Consider the following 19,434-nt stretch of genomic DNA (forward strand, 5'->3'; position numbering starts at 1 on the left):
GACCCCCAATGGCAAACTAGAAACATGGTTTGCATCCGATTGTGACACAACCAGAAACCCGGAGAATATCGTCGGAATTGGGCTTTCGACGGTGCCAATGCTTCATCCACTTCATCAGATTGGGGTTGTCCAGTCGCCCCGTGGGTACAGATCAAGTTAACGAGCTATCTTGCACCGAACAACAAAGCTTTCTCAGCTACTCAGGCTTAGATGTGTGTTTGAAATTAAGAGCGAGGCGAAAAGTGGTCCATGATGGAAGTTTAGCCTGGGTTGTTGATATTGTGAGCAACCCCTGTGACGCCCCCTTTTCACTTCCAGATAAAGACAATGACTAGCTCATCGTCTTGGAAGACTGATTTGAACGGCATGCGTGGTCTTTGCTGCGGTTTCTTGGGCACTTGGTTGCCAGCCTTGAGGAGCTTGACATCAGACCTGTTGAGTTCCGTATGCTTGTCAGGTTGGGAGGCTGTCCCAGTCTGCCTCCTCACACCAACATCCATCACCTTCCGGAAGACCCTCAAGGTTTGCTTCCACTCTGAATCCCATCTCACGTGCCTCTTGAAAATTCCAAGGAACAATAATAAACTACTTGGGTTGCTACCTATTCACGCCTGTTTTTAGACGAGGGGAAAAATAAACAGGTCTCGAAAAAGTTGATCCGGGAGGTTCCTTCCTATAAATTCTCCCACCGTGACCTTCTTCCGTTTGCCTTTTTTCTTCCACACACTCGCTGCCCACCTTTGTCTGGTCGGTTGCAATTTCTGGACTTTTTCCGCTGTGCCTTTCGGTATCAACTCGATCAAGAACCCAAGACAAGGTGAGTACCCAAACCTGTTTCTTTTCTCTCTCTTCACTGCCCAAGCTCGCCGTTTCTCGATATCTTCGAAGTCGCTGTAATTTGGGTCGACCGATCGAGCCAAATCGACTGTATTGCGTTTCTCCCTTCCCTCGCACATCGCATTTCGCACCGGGTCTTTACTCTGGCAAGCGCGTCTCTCTGACCGCGTATCCTTCCTCAAACCATCCCTACTTCCTATCCATTTCACGAGTCCTAGCAAGTCGGCCTTTCTCTCAGAATTTGGTCTATGCCCAGCGGCGGCCAGTCACCTTTTTATTCTCACGTCTCGAGTTTACCAGGTAGTACCTGCCTTCCCTGCTCCCGCTTCACTGCCCTCCTGGTTTCTAGGTCCTGCGACTACCTACCTATACCTACCTTGATTGTTGCGAGATCAGTCGGCGGCTCCTTCCTTTCGAAGCGCAACTTACTCCCCAGGCAATCGCGAGCCGTGGCCACAAATAAATATGCCTCCCCATTTTTGTCCACTTCCATTCGGCCCTTATTCTGTTTCCTCTCTTTCCTCCCACAACCCACCTCCATACAACACCCGGCAGCTAGATCTCGAAGACTTTCGTTTTTGGAGGTTTTGAGGTCGCGTATCGAGGTTTTTTTTGTTCATTACTTTCAACGCCTGATCGCCGTAAAACATTCGGTTAACGTTTATTCTGCAGAAAAAAACAGAACTCAATTTGACAATGACGGACCACGGCTGGGGTCCTGCTCCCTCGGAGCGCAACTTGGGTAGCGCGACCGCCGCTTCCGCTGGTGCCTTTGGTACCACTGAGCTTCAAGAGGCTCTTCCGGTTAACGGCAACAAGCAAGCCCAGAGCAAGCCAGAGACGCCTCCCGGCTGGGTTCAGCCCACCGCTTACGACTACACTGCCTACGGCAAAGACGACGCCAATGAGTGGGACAGCAACGCTCATGTCTATGAGTGGGACGGTGAGAATGGCGACATTGGTCCGGAGCACCCAGCTCTTGAGGCGCAGCTGTTTGGCAACCCCGACAAGCGCGGGAAGCAGGGCATTGATTTCAGCAAGTAAGTTGTCTGCCCACTGATTATGATGTGAGTTTGAATTGTTTGCTAACGTTATCTTAGGATCTCCGAAATCGAGCTGAAGCAGGAAGGACCGGCCCGAGTTCATCCCATTGCCAATTTCAAGGACGCCGGCCTTCATCCGGCGATGCTCAAGAATGTTCAGCTGGCGGGCTATGAAGTCCCGACTCCGATCCAGCGCTACTGCCTGCCAGCCCATCCACCTTGGCTACGATGTGATTGGCATCGCGCAGACGGGTAAGTTCTTAATGTGCCTGGAATTGTGAGCCCCCTTTCTCATTGACCTCTTAGGTTCGGGCAAGACTGCTGCCTACCTGATCCCGATCTTGAACAAGTTGATGGGCAAGGCCAAAAAGCTGGCTGCTCCCCGTCCGAACCCCGCCACCTTTCAGGAGGGGGTTGACCAGCGGGTCAGGGCCGAGCCTCTGGTGGTCATCATCTGCCCGACTCGTGAGCTTGCGGTCCAGATCTTCAACGAAGCTCGGAAGTTCTGCTACCGCACTATGTTGCGCCCTTGCGTCGTCTACGGCGGCGGTGCCCTGAGGGATCAAGCCCAGCAGCTTCAGAAAGGCTGTGATATTCTGATTGCTTCCCCTGGCCGGCTTATTCACTTCATCAATAAGCCTGAGACCCTGACCCTTCGTCGCGTCCGCTACATGGTCATTGACGAGGCGGACGAGATGTTGATGGATGATTGGAGCGAGGAGTTGACGACGATCCTGTCTGGTGGAGGTGAGTTTGACGGGGTGTATGCACCTGGAAATATGGTCTAACCTTGTGAACAGGAACAGGAGGAGGGCAATATCAACTACATGTTGTTCTCTGCCACTTTCCCCAAGGCAGCTCGGGATTTGGCTCAAACCCACCTTGCGGAGACTCATGTTCGCCTTCGTGTCGGTCGCGCCGGCAGCTCGCATGCGAACATCAAACAGAATGTGATCTACGTCGACCCTTCCCTGAAGAAGCAGGCCTTGATTGATCTCATCAAATCTCTTCCGCCCACCCGGACCATCATCTTTGTCAATTCCAAGCGCGCAGCCGAGGAGGTGGACGACTTTCTGTTCAACCTGGGCATGCCGTGCACCTCGATGCATGGGGATCGCAACCAGCTGGAGCGTGAGGCCGCCATGCGTGGCTTCCGGGGCGGTAAGTGGCCTATTCTGATCGCCACTGGCGTCACGGCTCGTGGCATCGATGTGCGTAATGTCATGCATGTCATCAACTACGACCTCCCTTCGATGGAATACGGTGGTATTGAGGAATACACTCATCGCATTGGTAAGCTTGTTTCGAGCCGTGCTATCCCAAAGTTTTCGTCTAATATTGATAGGTCGGACCGGCCGTATCGGCCACCGCGGTCTGGCGACATCCTTCTACTCTGATCGGGATGAACCCATTGCTTCGGTTCTCACCCGCACTCTCATGGAAACTCACCAGGAGATTCCCGACTTTTTACAGCCGTATGTCCCCGAGGGCGCCACCGCAGACAATCTCAAGTTCGAAGCGGATTCCGACTTTGAGGAGGAGGCTTCGGGTGGCGATGCTGGTGGAGATGGTGGCTGGGGTGCTGCCGACGACAATGCCGACAACAACGGTGACGCTGCTGCTGCTGATGGTGTCGATGCCGGCGGTGGTGGTTGGGGCGCTGGTGGCGATAACAACAACGCGACTGGCAACAACACCAATGGCTGGGGTAACGGCGGGAACAGCGCTAATGGCGGCGGCGGTGGTTGGGGCGCCAGCACCTCGACTGAGCCCGTGGCTAGCACCAACTGGTGAGACTTCGAACGGCTTTCTCTAGCATTCTGAAACGGCAACGGTCTGCCAACTGGGATTTTGGGGTGGATTTATCTTGCAGGTTGACTTGGAAGGGGATTCAGACGTTTTTGAGATCTTGGGCTCTGATGACACGGGAGAGCTCTAATGGCTGGAGATAATTCTTGCAGAACAACCAGAAATACAGACCATCCATCTGCTTTCGTGATTTCATGTCAAGTTGGTTGAATGTCTTTCAAGTATATGCGGAACTACCTCTTTATAGGCCTTCCTTAACACCTTAGGTACAGGGCCATCGCGGACACTGGGATTTCCAGATGAATTTGCATTCCTCCATGTACGCCAAGTTTGAACCGGATAGGTAGGTTGCCACCCATTACATTTGGGCCCCTCTTCAAAATCCGAGGGCAGTAGGAACAAATGATATCTCAATATTTGGGCGACGAGGGGGATGAAGATAGTCGCCAAGCGCGAAGAGGCAGGGCTTGAAGCTGCAGCACCTTGGGGCGGATGAACAGCACGAAGGTGACGAGACCGATCAGCACACAGAGAATGTTGACGCTGTAGTAGCCGTCGTGCTGCATTTCGCAGATACCTCCACCTGCCAAGGCACCGCTCCTTGTCAGCCTGGACGGCGCAGCTGAAGGGGGTCGACACGGTGAGTTTCGCGTCGGGGCCGGCGTTGGGGTCGGGCAGGCAGGTGGCGGCGGTGAAAAGCGTCTACCATACGCAGGACGAAGAAGCGCGGAAAGGTGCCGCCCAGGTTGCACACGGTCGCGAGCAGGGTCATGTAGGTGCCGCCGATGACGGGGTCGGCGATGCGGGCGTGAAAGGCCGCCACGGCGACGAACATGATGGTATTGGTAAAGGTCGAGAACACGTGCTGCCCAATCACGGCCAGCAGGTACCAGGACGTCACGCCACCCGCCGGGAAGATGGAGACGGTGAACTGCGCGATGAGCGCGGCGGCCAGGCGGCCGGCGAAGCCCCAGCACCAGAGCCGCATGGGCGTGTATTCTTGTGACCATTTTCCTGCGTAATAGCCCAGACCGATCTCGAAGGGGAAGTCGATCAGCACGGTGAGGGCCATGTTTTCGGTGCCGAAGCCCTTGTCGAGGAGCTTGAGGCTGGTGACGCCGTCGTTGGCCTGGAAGCCGATCTTGGCGATGAGGTGGACGAGGATGATGGTTTGGATGTTCTTGAGCTTGAGGACGCCCCACATGATCTTGTAGACGTCCCAGATGCCGTCCTCGTTCTTGGTTTTCTCCTCCCGCTTGAGGAAGGTGAGGCCAAGGGTTACGATGATGTACGCCCACCCGGCGAAGTGGAGGTAGCCGCCTAGGCTGATTAGGCCGTGCTCGAGCGGCTCGGTGCGGAACCAGCGGTTGGCGAAGTCCTTGGAGTGGAAAGCCAGGAAGACAGTGTAGGAGAGGAACTGGCCGGCAGTCAGGCCGACCGTTTGCGCGGTGGAGGCGTACGAGACGTTGCCCGGGGTCAGGAGGGTCAACGCCCAGCCGTCGACGGCAATGTCCTGGGTGGCGCACATGAGCACCAGAAAGAACCACCAGCCGGTGAAGCCCCATACGGTGGGACCGCCGGGCTTGCCCGTCGTTTCCATCATGTTCTCAACCATCGACCCAAGCCATAGCATGCCTATCCCAGAGAGCAGCTGGATGGGGAGAATCCAGCTCTTCCTCCGCCCGACCTTGGGGCTCCATACCGCATCCACGATGGGGCTCCAGAAGAGCTTCAAAGAATAGGGGTAGGACGCTAAGCTAAAGATGCCGATCTCGCTGTACGACATATGATTTTTCAAGAGAAACGGGACGGATCCCGTGGCGAGGCCGAGGGGGATGCCCTGGAGGAAGTAGAGGAGGACCAGCAGACCAAAATTCCTTTGGTCCCGCTTCGGCAGCTCGAAGAAGCCATGGTTATTGTAAGTCGGGGTTTTGGGTACGGGGTCGTCGAGGGAGAAGGACTCTCGCGCCATTAGGTTCGCGGCGGCGCCTTGTGAAGTGGAGGTCTCGTGGGAAACGTTGCGTCGTTGGACTTCGACGTTGGTGTTCATCCTGGAGAGTTCGCCGTTGGTCTTTCTCCCGGAGGCACGCCCCAAGGAGCCTGTCGAAGTCGTCGGCGATTTCGAACGACGAGACTTGGTACCCATAGGAATTATACGCAAAAGATCAGGGCCAAGAGTGGTTATGCGATATGCGATGTGCGATGTGGGATGTGCGATGCGCGCGCAGTGTTTCACGTTGCCAGTTGGGATACGGGGGACGGCAAGGGGTCGATTGGGATCTTCGAAGACAGGGTGGCTGGGAATGGGAGGTCCGAACGAGAATAAAATCTTGTTAACGAGAGACAGGAAGGTTGGTGTCTTGAAAATGAAGGTGGCGCTTTTTTTTCCGGAGGCTGCCGGACGTCGACAATGAAAGGCGGCAAGAAAACCCAACCGTCAGCATCGGAGTGTCTGGGCCACGTCGCTTGGACCCGGCGATTCGGAGGCAGTTCTTGTCGTCGCGGGGGGCAGTGTCAGGGGCCTTGGATTGGCAGTGGAGCGTGGGGAAGCTTAGCGTGGTTCAAGCTGCAACGGTGGCCTCTGTTGCTTGTGGCGAAGTGGTGTTCCAGAAACATGGAGACTGCAAACAGGAAAAGAAAAGAAGGAGAAGAAAAGACCATCCATTCCAAGGCGACGGCAGATTGTTTCTTTCGCTTACATCTGAATCCAAACTTTACTTAGACGCCTTCCATCCTCGATTTGTGTCCTGTTCGAAGCTGTCTTCGCAGGTACCTGCATACTGTGTAGGTAACCGGGCAGGGTTCCCGTCCCACCAGATCGGGCAAAATGCATTCGGCCCCACCCAGATGCCCGAGCCAAGTCGCCTGAAGAGAGATTTGGGGTTCTTGCCAAGCTTTAGTGACTGAACACACACATGGCTGACAAGGGCCGCGGGGGTTGCCGGCCTTGGGAGTAAACAAAACATCTCAACAACCCCTCGCCAGTGACTCGCAGATGCCAGCCTTGAAGCGACATCTCATTCAGAACCTTTCCACGATAGAATCGCCATTGGAATCAATTATCATTAATTAATCCCCAGTCTTCAATTTTGAGATTGACGCGTGAAAGTCGTGGCCCACCATGTCATCGAACCTTGATGATGAGATTGAGGATCTACAAGCAAAGAGTACACCTCACCCACCCGTTTTCTCTAACATGATTATTTGACTAACACATATTGTAGTTTCTTCCCTCAAAAAGCAGCTCCGTATCCACACATCAACGCTCATCACCGCCCCATCAACCCGCCAGCTCCTCACGGAAGACACACACGCTTCATCCTCGGCCCCTAAAACAAAGCACCAGCAACAACAAAACTCGCTCCTCGCCGATTCCGCCGACCAACACGAAGCCCACGCCCAACAGTGCCTCTATCGCGCATGCGCAACACTCACCACATTTCGGGCGCGAGACCCCGACCCGTGCGCCGTCGATGCCGGCGCGATCTTAGGCTTGCGCATCGAGGTCATCAGCCGCGCCCGCTTTCTGCGCCCTTACTACGTCCTTCTGAACCGGCCCTATTTGAGCGCTGATGGGAGCCGTCGCCTCCGGGTGCATCGCCATACCCTACCAGCTTGTATACCCCTTGCGGGGTTGGCGGCGAGATACTTGCCACCTCCGGCGGCGGCGACAAAGGAGGGCAGCGGGGGTAAGAAAAAGCAGGATCTGGCCAGGTTTGCACGCGCGGTGAGGAGGGACGTGGTGAGGTATCATAATCGGCTTGGGGTGGTCGCGGATTTGAGGAAGGCGGCGGGGGTGGGGAGGGACACAGGCGCCGAGTTTGGGGAGGAGGAGCAGCCGAACAGGCTGGTGAATATTACTGCGGCCGACTCTGAAGTGAAACAGCTTACCATTGAGTGGGCTGACGGCCGGACCGGACGGCTGGTCATGGGCAATGATGGGGAGATTGTCAAGTTGGTAGTGCTGGGCGAGAACGGCCGGGACCGAGAGGCTGCAAGGGGCTTGCTCGGTGGAGCTACCACGGCTGAGGATGTGGTAAAACGGTTGGCGGCCGCATCCGTTTGATCCTGTTTGGCATGTGCACCTCACCCATTTTTACCTCTTTTCTTTTTTTCTATGCCTTCACGTGGCCGTCAAAACCTGGGGGAGCATCGCATCCCGGCAATGCCGGTACCCATCGATCGATGAGGCCATCTAGAGCCGACTCGTTGAGTAGCCCGTTTCCACGCCACCCCAACGTCCCTCCCGCGGCAACCAAGCGAGCCAAGCTACGCGAGACCAGACGATGACCTGCGCGCTGCAATCAAAGGAGAGCTCGGTGCAATCTATTCGGTTACATTCGATGGGAGGTCGTTGACCAAAGACTCATCGGCCAGGGCAGAACCGGTTTTGTAGCCGTGTGTTTGTTTATTTATTCAGCTGCACGTTTTGCCATCATGTCATCATCATATCGTCGGCTTGGTAACACTCAAGGGACAGTTGGGCGTGTGGTTGGTCCAGCGTAGGGTATTATTGCATGGCACTATAGGGGTTTATGCCTTCCTTTTTAGGAACCCATCTGTGTGGTGTTCTACGCGACATGGGACACTCAGCATACCTCCTTACGCAGTGGCGCAGGAGAGAACGGGTCGAGTGCGGGAGAAGCGAGCCGTCGCACAGCGCAAGCGGCGCGGGTAATTGAGACCACGGTTATTATCCGTTATGGTCGTGGCGCCATTTCTTGCCAGACCTAGGCTCCCAGGCTGGGTGCTTTGGGGAGTTCCGGGCTCTAGAAATTCTCAAGAGGGATGTGCCGAACGGAGTCATTCACGACTTGGTGGTGAGCATGACCCTGGAGCATAAATTGAATCAAAAGAAAGCCGTTATCAAAGCAAATACATTTGCTAAGGTCCAGAGTCCCGTCCTGGCTAACACCTTTCGGGCTTGTCCCAGCAAACTACGAGAATATGACTACGTACTAAATATAATCTCAGAAGATCTCTGCCCTCCCCTCGTCTCCCGTAGCCAAAAAGGTGCCACACAAACCGCCATGAACATTCCGCGTTAGAAATCATCACCAAACTGTAACAGATCCTCTCAAGAACCTTCCATTACATTTCCACCCCCCAGTCCACCACTCAAATAAACAACCCCTGTCCCGAGAAGAAACCTCATCATCCCCGCACAAACAAGCCCATTCACAGCAGCGCAGCAGCAGCCGCCGCAAGAACAGCCAGCGCCCTCACCAGCCCGCTGCACGCCTGAGGTCAGCAGCACCCCCAGTGAAGGGGGTCTGGCTCGTCGCCGTTTTGCTCGGCAGCGCGGTGGTGCCCACTGAAAGGGTGGGCGGGCTGGTGACGACCGGGGGCGGCGGCGGCGGCGGCGGAGGAGGAGGAGGGGGGGGAGGAGCCTCGGCCGACTTGGTGCTGCTGGCCGGCGGGGGAGGAGGGGGAGGCGGCGGGGGGTGCGGGTGAGTGGTGTGCGTCGGGGGAGGCGGGGGAGGGGGCGGCGGCACGACCGTGGTGGGTGGTGGTGGGGGCGGGGGCGGGGCCTCGGTTTCGGTCACCGGGCAGATGGTGGTGCTCACGGCGATGGTCACCGTGGTGAGGACGATGCTGTGGTCCGGGCCACTTGGGTCACTTCCGGGGCGCAGCTGGTGATGGTCTGGACGCTGGTCGTGTAGACGGTGCTGGTCGTCCACTTTGGTGGGTGGGGGGAAGGCTTGCCCGGTCCCCAGGTGAGAGTGGGAAACACCACGGTTGGCTGGAGCCGAGCGAGAAAGGGGGCGGCTCTTGCTCGCCGTAGTGGGCAGCCGCGCGTGCGGCGAAGACGCCGCAGGGCGATGGGTGTTGGCCTTCATGGTGGATATGGGTTGGGGGTAGAACGAGTGACTGAACGAGTGAATGACACCTTGGGTACTGAAATGGGAAGGAAGTGACTGGGACTGAGGGCTGGGGGACCGGGCTTTTATATACACAATATCGTTTGCCCCCCCCCTACTCCAGTTGTGTGGGAAAGAGACGGGAGGCAGCGTGATACTCGGCGCCGTGGGCGCCACTTGGGCGGCATTCTGGACTGGGGGATGGAGAGGGGGTGCGCCCACTTCGGTACATGAAAAGCAAAGGCTAGACACCACAGGAGACAAGTATCGTGGTAATGCGTATGGCCGGCTAAAGGAGAGACATGGTTGATTACCGGTAATCAGGGTTGATATTGGGCGGCAACATCTGGGCCATTGAAACCACTGACGGCCCGGATGGTGTGTGTGAAGAGAGACCTGCATATGATGGCAGGGCACACGGAACAGCCATGAGCCACACGACCCCAAGGTGCACAAGGTGCTTCTCCGGTGAAATTCGAGCGCGAAATAAGGTTACCGGCTGGCAATCCCCTGCTCCCTGCGATAGCGTGGCAACAGTCGTAGGGCCAGGCGATGTCACCTCCCTTCCGCGACCTCCTCCTGCGTAGGCGGGGCGATGTGCCCCTGCGTTAGGTGGTTCGGTGGCTTCGAAAGGACGGCAGCTAGCCGATCCGAGTGCTTTCCCCTGCATTAACGCATACCTGCAGATAAACCCGTTATATCTTTACCTGATAATTTAAATCCTCAGTGATCCAAGACATCAACTGGTGAGAGGGTTGTCATTGCTTTTGAGGAGAGGTGTCATCGGTCGAGCCAGCTGCCTGAAATAGCCAGGCGATTGTGATTCGGATCGAGACATCGTTTTCAGCTCATCCGAGCGGGACGATCATAATGACCATCATGCGGAGAAACAGGGCTGAACCAGGCTGTTTCTCCCAAAGACCCGGTAGGAGGTCGTGTAATTGCCCCGGGCCGGCGAGGCGCACACGATTATTGGACTCGGGCGACACGAGTTTGTGATACGTTTTGCACTTTTGTTACGAGAAAGCCATGTTATTAGGCGGCTGCCTCGCGCATCGGGTCACCGCATCGTAGGGGCTCGAGAGGGGAGACCAGTCGGGTAGGTCTCGACCAAGGACACGGCAATGAGTGGGTGGTGGGGTTGCCGACCTTACAAGTGGGATGATGGGATGGGATTGGGAATTGTTTGCAGCAGCTTTCTGGCATTCGTTGCTGGTGGCTCGGTGGCTCCTGTGACGAGGGTTAGGGTGGACGCGAAGGTGTCGGGTGGCTGGAGCTTAGCTATCGGCAGGACTGGCCGTGTGGCCGCGTGGCCGCGTATCAGCACCGTCAAAAGCGACCTAGTGGTGGGGCAATACGCCTAGTCCAGCTCCGGCGGAAGCCATCACGCTCCGTTCTTGACAGCTTGACGCTGCAACGCTGGCTAATCCGGCCGCAATCCCATCAACACCCAGGTTACCCGCTCCCTCGCTTTTCCCTGTTATTTTTCTCAAGTCTCCAGATCTCGTATTGTGCTGGTCGTGATACATTCTGGAGAATTCCGTTGTTTTGCGCTGAAGCTTGTTGTATTGACACCCTGCTTCGACTCGAACGCTGTATATTTTGTCTGAATCCGAACGCCTGCGGCATGGCGCAACCTGTTGATTTGAGCACCCGCAAAAGGGTTTTGCGCGTGATCTTTATTTCTCTGCTACTGGATCTTGTACGTATCACTTCTTGCTCGCTATGTGCCTTGCGTGCGTGCGTCTAACCTAGCCCGTTTTAGATTTCCTTCACCTTTATCCTCCCCCTATTCCCGAAACTACTAGAGTTCTACCGCAACGCCGAAGCTCCCCTCGACACCGGAGCCCCGCCGTCCAAGACACTGCTCTCGAGTCTGCTCGGCTACCTGAATGCATACAAGGCTGCCTTTGCGCGCCCCATTGACTCCCGATATGACATCGTTTTGCTGGGTGGCGCCCTAGGGAGCTTGTTCTCGTAAGTAGTGGCCATGCGCTTGCTTGACACTGTCAACCCTCACATACTAACCCATGCCCTCTACAGTCTCCTCCAGGCCATTGCTTCTCCGATCATTGGACGGCTCTCCGACAAATACGGCCGGCGCAACGCATTGCTCGCGAGCATGGCCGGCAATATTCTCTCGGTACTGCTCTGGGTAATGGCGGTGGATTTCCGGACCTTCTTGGCTTCACGTATCGTCGGAGGTCTTTCCGAGGGCAATGTGCAGCTCGCGACTGCCATTGCGACCGATATTTCGGATGCGAATAGCCGTGGGTCGACCATGGCGCTCATTGGCGCATGCTTCTCCATCGCCTTCACGTTTGGGCCAGCCTTGGGCGCCTGGCTTAGCTCCATTGCCACCGTGGCCGCCAATCCGTTCGCGACTGCCGCCGGGGTATCGCTCTTCCTGATCGTGACCGAGACTGTATATCTGTACTTGAGCCTGCCGGAGACTCTTCCCTCGATGTCCAACACAGCCACCGAGAAGAAAATGGAACGGGCAGCGGCGGCCCGCCCAGTCCAGCGGACAAATTCGCACTTCCTCCTCAACCTAGTGCACATGACCTTCCTCCTCTTCTTCTCAGGCATGGAGTTCTCGCTCCCGTTCATGACCTACGACCTGTTCGAGTATACATCTGCGCGGAACGGTGGTCTCCTGGGCTACATCGGCCTGGTAGCTTCCATCCTACAAGGCGGCGTCACCCGCCGTTTACCTCCCTTGCTCTCCGTCCGGATCGGCGTGGTATCCTGCCTCCTCTCCTTTGCTCTTCTCGCCCGTATCTCCTCCGTGTCTGGGCTTTACCTCGCCGCCACCGGCCTCGCTACCACGTCAGCCACCGTCGTGACCGGTCTCAACGCGCTGAGCAGCTTTGAAGCGAGCGAGGATGAGAGGGGCGGGAAGTTGGGTATCCTCCGAAGCTGGGGCCAGCTCGGTCGCGGACTGGGCCCCGTGCTGTTTACGAGCGTGTACTGGTGGGCGGGAAGGGAGATGGCTTACACGATGGGCGCTGTGGGAATTGCGGGTGTGTGCACCCTGACACTATTGGGGCTCAAGACGCCGCCCGCATCTTTGAAGCAGAAGAAAGAGCAGGCGACGGAACACGAGAAGAAGGAGCTGTGAGCAGTTGTCGGGGATTGTATATGTGGGTCCATGTCAAACATTGTATAGTACGTTGAAGGTAAATGAAGACGGTTTAGAAGGGGTTAGGTCTGTGTATATAGTGATGTGTACTTCCAAGGTACCGTAGATGGCAATTTCAAGAAGTAGGTAAGTCACAAACCATTCTTCATAGCCCATGACCAAGTGTGATGAAGTAGTAGGAAGCCCATTCCTCGCTCGGCCAGATCATACGGTTCGCATTATTATATGACGTCTTGTGAAGAAGAGGGAGCCGGTGGCATCAAATGCGCTGTTTACACGTACCGTCAATACCGTCTGAGTAAATAGGCAATATCCCATATGATCGTATCATTTTCCCCACGACTCCCGGCTTCCCTCTTCGCCCGACAGTTTTGTGGTCTACAAGATGATGCAGCTTGGAACACGCAACAAACACATCGGAGGCGGGAAAACGACAATTACACGCGTCCGTAACCGGGTATCCATACCTTAACCCTACATGCCCCATCGTCCATACTTACAGCGCAACATCCTGGAAGGAAGCCCCATCACCACCGGGTTTCCCATCCTTTTCATCCTGGCCAGCCGCCTTCTCTTCTTCTGTATCATCATCCGCCTCGTCCTCAACCGTCGGTTTCGGCCTCTCCACCAGCCGTTTCTCGTCCCGCTCGTCCGCCAGCATTTTCTGCTCGTCTTGCCCACCTGACCTGGCTTTTTGCTCCTCCTGGATTTCCTCTCCATCGTCACTCGACGAGTCTGACTCGGTGCCTCCCTCCTCTTTCTGCCCTGCCCCGTTTTCGGAGCTGGGTTCTGGCGCCTGGTTGCTATTCGGGCTGGGCGCATTCTGCGGCGTTTGGTCGTCCTTCTGGGGAGGCGACGGGGCGGTGGCTGGAGGGGCAACAGTCGTCGTAGTCCCCGTCGTCGTCGTGGTTCCGACGGTTCCCGCGGTGCCAGGACGGTCCTCAAACGGCGGGCCGGCGCGGACCGCGTCTAGGTAGAACTTTGTAACGCCGAGGATGCGGCCGTTGCGCTCGCACGCCTCAACCCACTCGGGCCGGACGATGGGGATGTTGAGCTCGTTTGCCTTCTCCCACTGCAGGCCGCGGCCCTCGGTCGTGACGAAGTGGGTTGTGTCGATGCGCACACCGTCGACGATTTTGGCGCCGATGCGCTCGACGGCCGCGCCCAGCCCCTCGCGCACGGCGGCCGGGAGTATGCCCGTCGTGATGGTGATGCCGCTCAGATCCGTCATCTTGTGGGTGCGCACCGTCACGCGCTGGCTTGCCGTCGTGCCCGCCGTCGTGCGCAGTACCAAGTGGAACGTGTATTCGGTATCAACGGCCAAGCCGCTGATTTTGGTGGTGTGCATCGCGAGCGGCTTGGGGATGTTGCCCGCCTTCTGGCCGTTGCGGTACAGTGCCAGGCTGATCAGATCGGCCGTCGCCAGCTGGATCGGGTCCCATTCGAGCACGACGCTCGTTTGAGTTGCGTTGCGGCACCGCAGGACTGGCGCCGATGGCTCGGCCGCACCGAAGCAGGAGAGGATCGAGTCCTGGAGCTCCCTAAACGAGCGCTCCGCTACCGTCTCGGAATTCTTGTTGCGCGTGACATTGATGTCGACGATGGAGCCCGATGCGATATCGGGAGGGAGCAGGATCGAGGGGAATTCGATCTACAGAGCCGGCGATGATGGTATTAGCAATGCATTTCTCAACCGAGCAGCTCTATGGATGGAAGACACATGCCAAGCGCTTGTCAGGGGTGAGTAGGACTGTGACGCCGGCGTCGACCTTGCCGACAGTGAGCGAGACGAGCATTGTGTTGTAGACTCGGCGTGCCGGGTTACGCGATACTGTTGGGGGATGGCTTTGGTAGGTCTGCTCGAGTCTTGCGCCCGATATTCAGGGAGCCGGGGTGTCCTTGATCCGAGAGCTTGCCGCAAGTATCCGTATTGATGTTTGGTCGAGACAAAAAGAGAGAGACAACCGACTGGCTCGCAAGTTGCCTAGGCTCTCTTGCATGCGTGGTGTCTTGGCAGCGTAAGCTGGGGTCCACGCTAGAATGGCCAGAATGCGCTGTGAGACCTCAAAAGTGACCCAGGCTCAGGTACCCGCTGCGGGGGACCTTCAGCGGGAGGGGACCGAGGAGGCAACCCCACCATCGGGCCACGAGTTCGAGTCCATCGCCGCTCGAGCCCACGGATTCAGCCATTCCAGGGTCCGGTCATCCCATGATCCTGTCAGGTCTTTCACCTTCACCCTCATTCCTACCACGGCCTGGCTAACCTATAACCACCCAACCTCTCAATATGCTGTCCGATATCCAGACCGAGACCCCGCCAGAGAACCTCGCCGCATTGGCCGAGACGCACTACTTTGCTGCCAATCCACCCCCCAAGGACCTTGAGAAACATGTTGGGTTGGCTCGCGAATTCATCAACTACCACTCCGCCGCCGGAAAACGGCTAGTGTTGATCACATCGGGAGGAACGACGGTGCCTTTGGGTGTGTTTCTCTCTCAATTGAACGGGTAGGCCCCGATATCTGACAATTAGCCGTGTAGAAAAGCAGACAGTCCGATTCATTGATAATTTCTCTGCCGGCACTCGTGGAGCCGTGAGTGCCCTTCCTCTTATAAAGGGGCTGCTACTCAGGGGTAGGGGTAACTCCCCTCACAAAAACTCCCATCCCATCTTTGACATGTCGATATCTTGTTATCAGCAGTTATGGAAAATACTGATCCGAGCAATCTTTTAGACAAGCGCTGAATACTTCCTGGAAGCCGGATACGCCGTTTTGTTCCTGTAAGCAATCTCACCAGGCATCTGATTTCCCCGCTCGTGTCAGCCCCTTTTATCGGGGAATGCCGAGGATGCTAATATCTTACTGAGACATCGCCAATTCTCTCTCCTTCCGTTCTCCCGCCACTACAGCCATGCGACCGACTGCTTCCTTGACTTCCTCCGGGAAGGCCCTGATGGCAGCGTCATCGCCCGCGACGAGGACGCCTCCAAGATGTTGCACGTCTTGAGGAAGTACCGCGACGCACGGGACCGCAATATGTTACTCCTGCTGCCGTTCGTCAGTATCTCGGACTATCTCCATGAGCTGCGCAGCGTTGCACAACTGATGCGACCACTTGGCCCTCGCGGGCTGCTGTACTTGGCGGCTGCCGTCAGCGACTTTTTCGTCCCCGTAAGAACCTCAGGTCATCTTCATACCCCTGGTATACATACAGTTGACAAACTTGCTAGCCGGACCGTATGTCTGAACACAAGATCCAGAGCACCGACGCCGTTAAAGCTCTCAAGAAGAGTCAAGGGGTCAAGGCCCGACCACCATCTGACGAGGAAGAAACATTCGACAATTTTGATTCATCTCCTAGCGTGCCCAGGAGCAAGAGCCTGGTCATTGACCTCGACCCGGTACCCAAGTTCTTGAAGAACCTGGTGGAAGGCTGGTCGCCTCAGGGCATGATTGTGTCCTTCAAACTCGAGACGAACCCCGCCATCCTAGTGCACAAGGCCAGGTACTCGCTTGACCGCTACCAACATCATCTTGTGATCGGCAACCTTTTGTGAGTTCAGACACCAGCCAAACGCGCAGAAACGTGAAACTAACTTGTCGAAAGATCGACGCGGAAGTGGGAAGTTGTATGTTCCTTTCGCTGGCGATTCCACCAACCCCCTTCTTATCCTCCTATTGAATTTGCAAGCGGCTGACAGAACCAGGTGTTCGTCTCGCCCGGCAGCCCAGACCGCTGGATCCGCGTGCCGAGTGGGAACGGGGTGGAAGACGGCGCTCCCGTGGTGGATACGGAGAAGGCCGAGCCTGCCGACCCCAACAGCTTGCCCGAAGGCGAGCCTGAAGTGGAAATCGAGAGCCTCATCATCCCAGCCGTGCAGGACTTGCATACCAAGTATATCCAGACGGTCGAGGAGAAGGCAAATGCTTAAAATAAAAGTGGGGATTTCGGCATAGATTTTGAGCAACGAATGTTTTGACAGACTCCAACGAAGTCACCGAGTTGGTGGGCGGCATGTATCGTTTCCCCTATCTTCGAAAATTCTGGCCTCATTTCCTTCTTGGTGCCAATGTAGTCCGGATTGGTGCGTCCATGCTCTCGGGCTAGGCTAGAGGGTTTGTTGACTGTCGGCTCCCAGCATCACACCGTGAGAATATGGTGAGATTTTCGGAGTGATGGCACTGACATCTCAAAGGCTGAATTCTGACAGCCTTTCGTTGCTTTGGTCCATTGTTTGTACCTCCATCATCCTTAGGGTGCGTCAGGACGGGAGAGGAAATGGGCTCGAAAACCCGCCAGCAAAGTGCTTACCGGTCAATCTCATATTGACACCGTTCGAGACCCGTTTTCGTTCAGTTTGGTGACGATGTAATGGCCGGCTGCACGGTGACAAGCAGCGCCGTCACAGGCCGGGAGTTCAGGGGGATCAAACAACCAATTCAAGGTCGACGCATGCAAGCTAACCCCTGGAAGTGCTAGGCTTTCTGGGACGCTGAGGCGGTCCCGGAGAAGAGCCATCGAGACGCGGGATAGCGTTGGCCACAAGTTTGGTTAGGTAGCCGAGCAGCTTGTCAAACTCGATCTTCATGATAGCTTTGGGCTCTGCCACGGCGACACGGATGCTTCCCCGAAGATCTTTCTTGGACCCGTCCAAACTCTTGCCAAACGAGTCGTAGCCGGCCGCGTTTAGGGCGCGGAAGAGCGCGGCCCTCACCACCCGCTCGCTCGTCTGGCGCACCACGGCGTTGCTGTTGTCCGCCGTCGAGAAGCCTTGGACATAGCACCATAGTGGTTTCGTTTTCTTCTCTTGTTCGTATGTGTATAACACTTTGGAGATGAGAGGGTGCTCAAAAGGGCCGAGGTATTTGAGGTGGTACATAGAAAAGACATTGCGCGGGGCGATGGATACGCGGAGGGGGAAGTCCTTGACCTTCTGACCAGGCATAAGGCGCAGCGCGAATGGGAACGAAATTTTGTGTTCGGCTGCGAATTTGGCCACTCTTTCGCTTGGCTCGAAGGCCTGCAGTGCCTGCGGTGAGAGGTCCGCACCAGGAGTTGTTTGTGTTGATATTATCGGATAATTCTGAAAAATGGGCGGGGATTTGTTGGCCGGCAGCGGTTTGAACCGCCGTAGAGTACCTCGGAACATTATCGCGTATGCGGGGAAAACAGTTGCTCTTCAAATTTGCGCTGTACGTATGTTGGCGATGTTTGACGATGTGATATGGTGGTTCGTTGGTGTTCTTGGACGATAAATTGCCTGCACTGTGTATTGAGGTGCAGATGGATGAGCCTAAGAAGCACAGACCACCCATCCACCATACACAGTGCCATCCACCATACACAGTGCGCATCAAGACATCCATCCAGGCTTGCCAGGCCGCCAGCCAGGCTGTCCCAGGGCTTATTAGACCCACCCGTCATTTGCCCCCACCATTTCAGGCGAAACAAACCCAACTCCCCTGCCTGCGCCCCAAAAGAGTCATATAAACCCCACTGTGCCTGCCCCTCCCTTGCGCTCTGTTTCTCACTTCCCATCATCGACGTCGCTCGGTAATAACACCGAAGCTAAAAAAAAAAAAAAAAGAAACGTGTAGGCAGGTCCTCGTACTCGACTTTTGCCCAAATTTACTATACGCGCAGAAACTCGCCTGAGCGCGCCTTGTCAATATGCCGAAGAACAAGGGAAAAGGTGGCAAGAACCGCCGCAGAGGAAAGAACGAGAACGAGTGCGTTGCGACCCTTTCCGTTTTTACTATTCTCGTCTCGCCTTCGCTAACACCCGACCTAGCAACGAGAAGCGCGAGCTTACCTTCAAGGAGGAAGGGCAAGAGTACGCCCAGGTTCTCAAGATGTTGGGGAACGGCAGACTCGAGGCCATGGTACGCGCCTTGCCACCACAAGCTCGCACAAATTGGAGGGAAAATGGGCTAACGGAATCGGCAGTGCTTCGACGGCGTCAAGCGTCTCGGCCTAATCCGAGGCAAGCTCCGGAAAAAGATTTGGATTAATAACGGCGACATTATCCTCGTCTCGCTGCGCGAGTACCAAGACGAGAAGGGCGATGTGATTCTCAAGTACTCCGCCGACGAGGCTTCGTTCTTTGTACGCCCCCCCCCCCCTTCCCCCCCCAATCGAAACCATCACAAGCTTCCCCACATGACTAACACCCTATGTAGGAAAGCCTACGGCGAACTCCCCGATACGGCCAAGATCAACGAGACCGACACGTTTGGCCCCAACGAAGACGGCGATTGCGGTTTCGAGTTCGACGAGGACCGCGACAGCGAGGACGAGGGCGAGGGCGCCACCGCCGGCAAGGAGATTGCCATCGACGACATCTAAACTTCCGCTGCCTCGCGCGCCAATATCATCCCTCACTTCCAGGGCGGGGGCCACCCTTTCTGACTCCGACCGCACTCTTTCTTGGTTTTTTTGCTAAGAAATGGGGCGTTGGCTGGGGAACGGAAAGTAAAAAAAATTGTCTTCTCTCTCAAACCTTGGCCATGCGGCTTGCCGTGTAGCTGACAGTTCCCCGACAGTTGGTGGGTATCTCGTTTTGGTTGTGGTGGCAGGGTGTGGTCTGAGAGGGGGCGGGCCAGGTCGTGATGGGAGAGACGTCATCACCAGGCCCGTCCCTTGTTGTTTTCGGTTGTAGTTCGTTAGGGTAATGGTAGCAGTTTGCTTGGCCTGGCTTTCTCTCTTGCGGGAGTTGATGGTTATGCATTGCAAAATCAAG

The 19,434-nt window shown here is 56.1% G+C and overlaps 9 protein-coding genes across 9 annotated transcripts; 5 read left to right on the forward strand and 4 right to left on the reverse strand.

The window, feature by feature from the left end:
• Nucleotides 1–1,533: 1,533 nt before the first annotated feature.
• Nucleotides 1,534–3,674, forward strand: CHGG_06495 (uncharacterized protein; the record flags this gene model as incomplete). Its single annotated transcript, XM_001222589.1, has 6 exons — nt 1,534–1,877; nt 1,938–2,034; nt 2,090–2,132; nt 2,187–2,627; nt 2,739–3,173; nt 3,226–3,674. 6 exons carry the CDS (start codon nt 1,534–1,536, stop codon nt 3,672–3,674), a joined length of 1,809 nt encoding a protein of 602 aa, XP_001222590.1.
• Nucleotides 3,675–4,293: 619 nt separating this feature from the next.
• On the reverse strand, nt 4,294–5,835 carry CHGG_06496 (uncharacterized protein; the record flags this gene model as incomplete). Its single annotated transcript, XM_001222590.1, has 1 exon — nt 4,294–5,835. The coding sequence occupies one exon, from the start codon at nt 5,833–5,835 to the stop codon at nt 4,294–4,296; it is 1,542 nt and encodes a 513-aa protein (XP_001222591.1).
• A 975-nt stretch (nt 5,836–6,810) lies between these two features.
• CHGG_06497 (uncharacterized protein) lies at nt 6,811–7,755 on the forward strand (the record flags this gene model as incomplete). The annotated part of the gene is made up of 2 exons (XM_001222591.1): nt 6,811–6,856; nt 6,914–7,755. The coding sequence occupies 2 exons, from the start codon at nt 6,811–6,813 to the stop codon at nt 7,753–7,755; spliced, it is 888 nt and encodes a 295-aa protein (XP_001222592.1).
• A 1,156-nt stretch (nt 7,756–8,911) lies between these two features.
• Nucleotides 8,912–9,529, reverse strand: CHGG_06498 (uncharacterized protein; the record flags this gene model as incomplete). Its single annotated transcript, XM_001222592.1, has 1 exon — nt 8,912–9,529. One exon carries the CDS (start codon nt 9,527–9,529, stop codon nt 8,912–8,914), a length of 618 nt encoding a protein of 205 aa, XP_001222593.1.
• A 1,648-nt stretch (nt 9,530–11,177) lies between these two features.
• On the forward strand, nt 11,178–12,671 carry CHGG_06499 (uncharacterized protein; the record flags this gene model as incomplete). The annotated part of the gene is made up of 3 exons (XM_001222593.1): nt 11,178–11,252; nt 11,316–11,527; nt 11,594–12,671. 3 exons carry the CDS (start codon nt 11,178–11,180, stop codon nt 12,669–12,671), a joined length of 1,365 nt encoding a protein of 454 aa, XP_001222594.1.
• A 517-nt stretch (nt 12,672–13,188) lies between these two features.
• CHGG_06500 (uncharacterized protein) lies at nt 13,189–14,488 on the reverse strand (the record flags this gene model as incomplete). The annotated part of the gene is made up of 2 exons (XM_001222594.1): nt 13,189–14,343; nt 14,444–14,488. The coding sequence occupies 2 exons, from the start codon at nt 14,486–14,488 to the stop codon at nt 13,189–13,191; spliced, it is 1,200 nt and encodes a 399-aa protein (XP_001222595.1).
• Nucleotides 14,489–14,732: 244 nt separating this feature from the next.
• CHGG_06501 (uncharacterized protein) lies at nt 14,733–16,626 on the forward strand (the record flags this gene model as incomplete). Its single annotated transcript, XM_001222595.1, has 8 exons — nt 14,733–14,888; nt 14,998–15,175; nt 15,234–15,286; nt 15,428–15,474; nt 15,604–15,865; nt 15,925–16,247; nt 16,302–16,323; nt 16,396–16,626. The coding sequence occupies 8 exons, from the start codon at nt 14,733–14,735 to the stop codon at nt 16,624–16,626; spliced, it is 1,272 nt and encodes a 423-aa protein (XP_001222596.1).
• A 528-nt stretch (nt 16,627–17,154) lies between these two features.
• Nucleotides 17,155–17,844, reverse strand: CHGG_06502 (uncharacterized protein; the record flags this gene model as incomplete). The annotated part of the gene is made up of 1 exon (XM_001222596.1): nt 17,155–17,844. One exon carries the CDS (start codon nt 17,842–17,844, stop codon nt 17,155–17,157), a length of 690 nt encoding a protein of 229 aa, XP_001222597.1.
• Nucleotides 17,845–18,365: 521 nt separating this feature from the next.
• CHGG_06503 (uncharacterized protein) lies at nt 18,366–19,040 on the forward strand (the record flags this gene model as incomplete). The annotated part of the gene is made up of 4 exons (XM_001222597.1): nt 18,366–18,424; nt 18,487–18,577; nt 18,642–18,739; nt 18,875–19,040. 4 exons carry the CDS (start codon nt 18,366–18,368, stop codon nt 19,038–19,040), a joined length of 414 nt encoding a protein of 137 aa, XP_001222598.1.
• Nucleotides 19,041–19,434: the final 394 nt, after the last annotated feature.

The sequence above is a fragment of the Chaetomium globosum genome, genomic scaffold (genome assembly GCF_000143365.1).
Source record: "Chaetomium globosum CBS 148.51 scaffold_3 genomic scaffold, whole genome shotgun sequence".
Lineage (NCBI taxonomy): Eukaryota > Fungi > Ascomycota > Sordariomycetes > Sordariales > Chaetomiaceae > Chaetomium > Chaetomium globosum.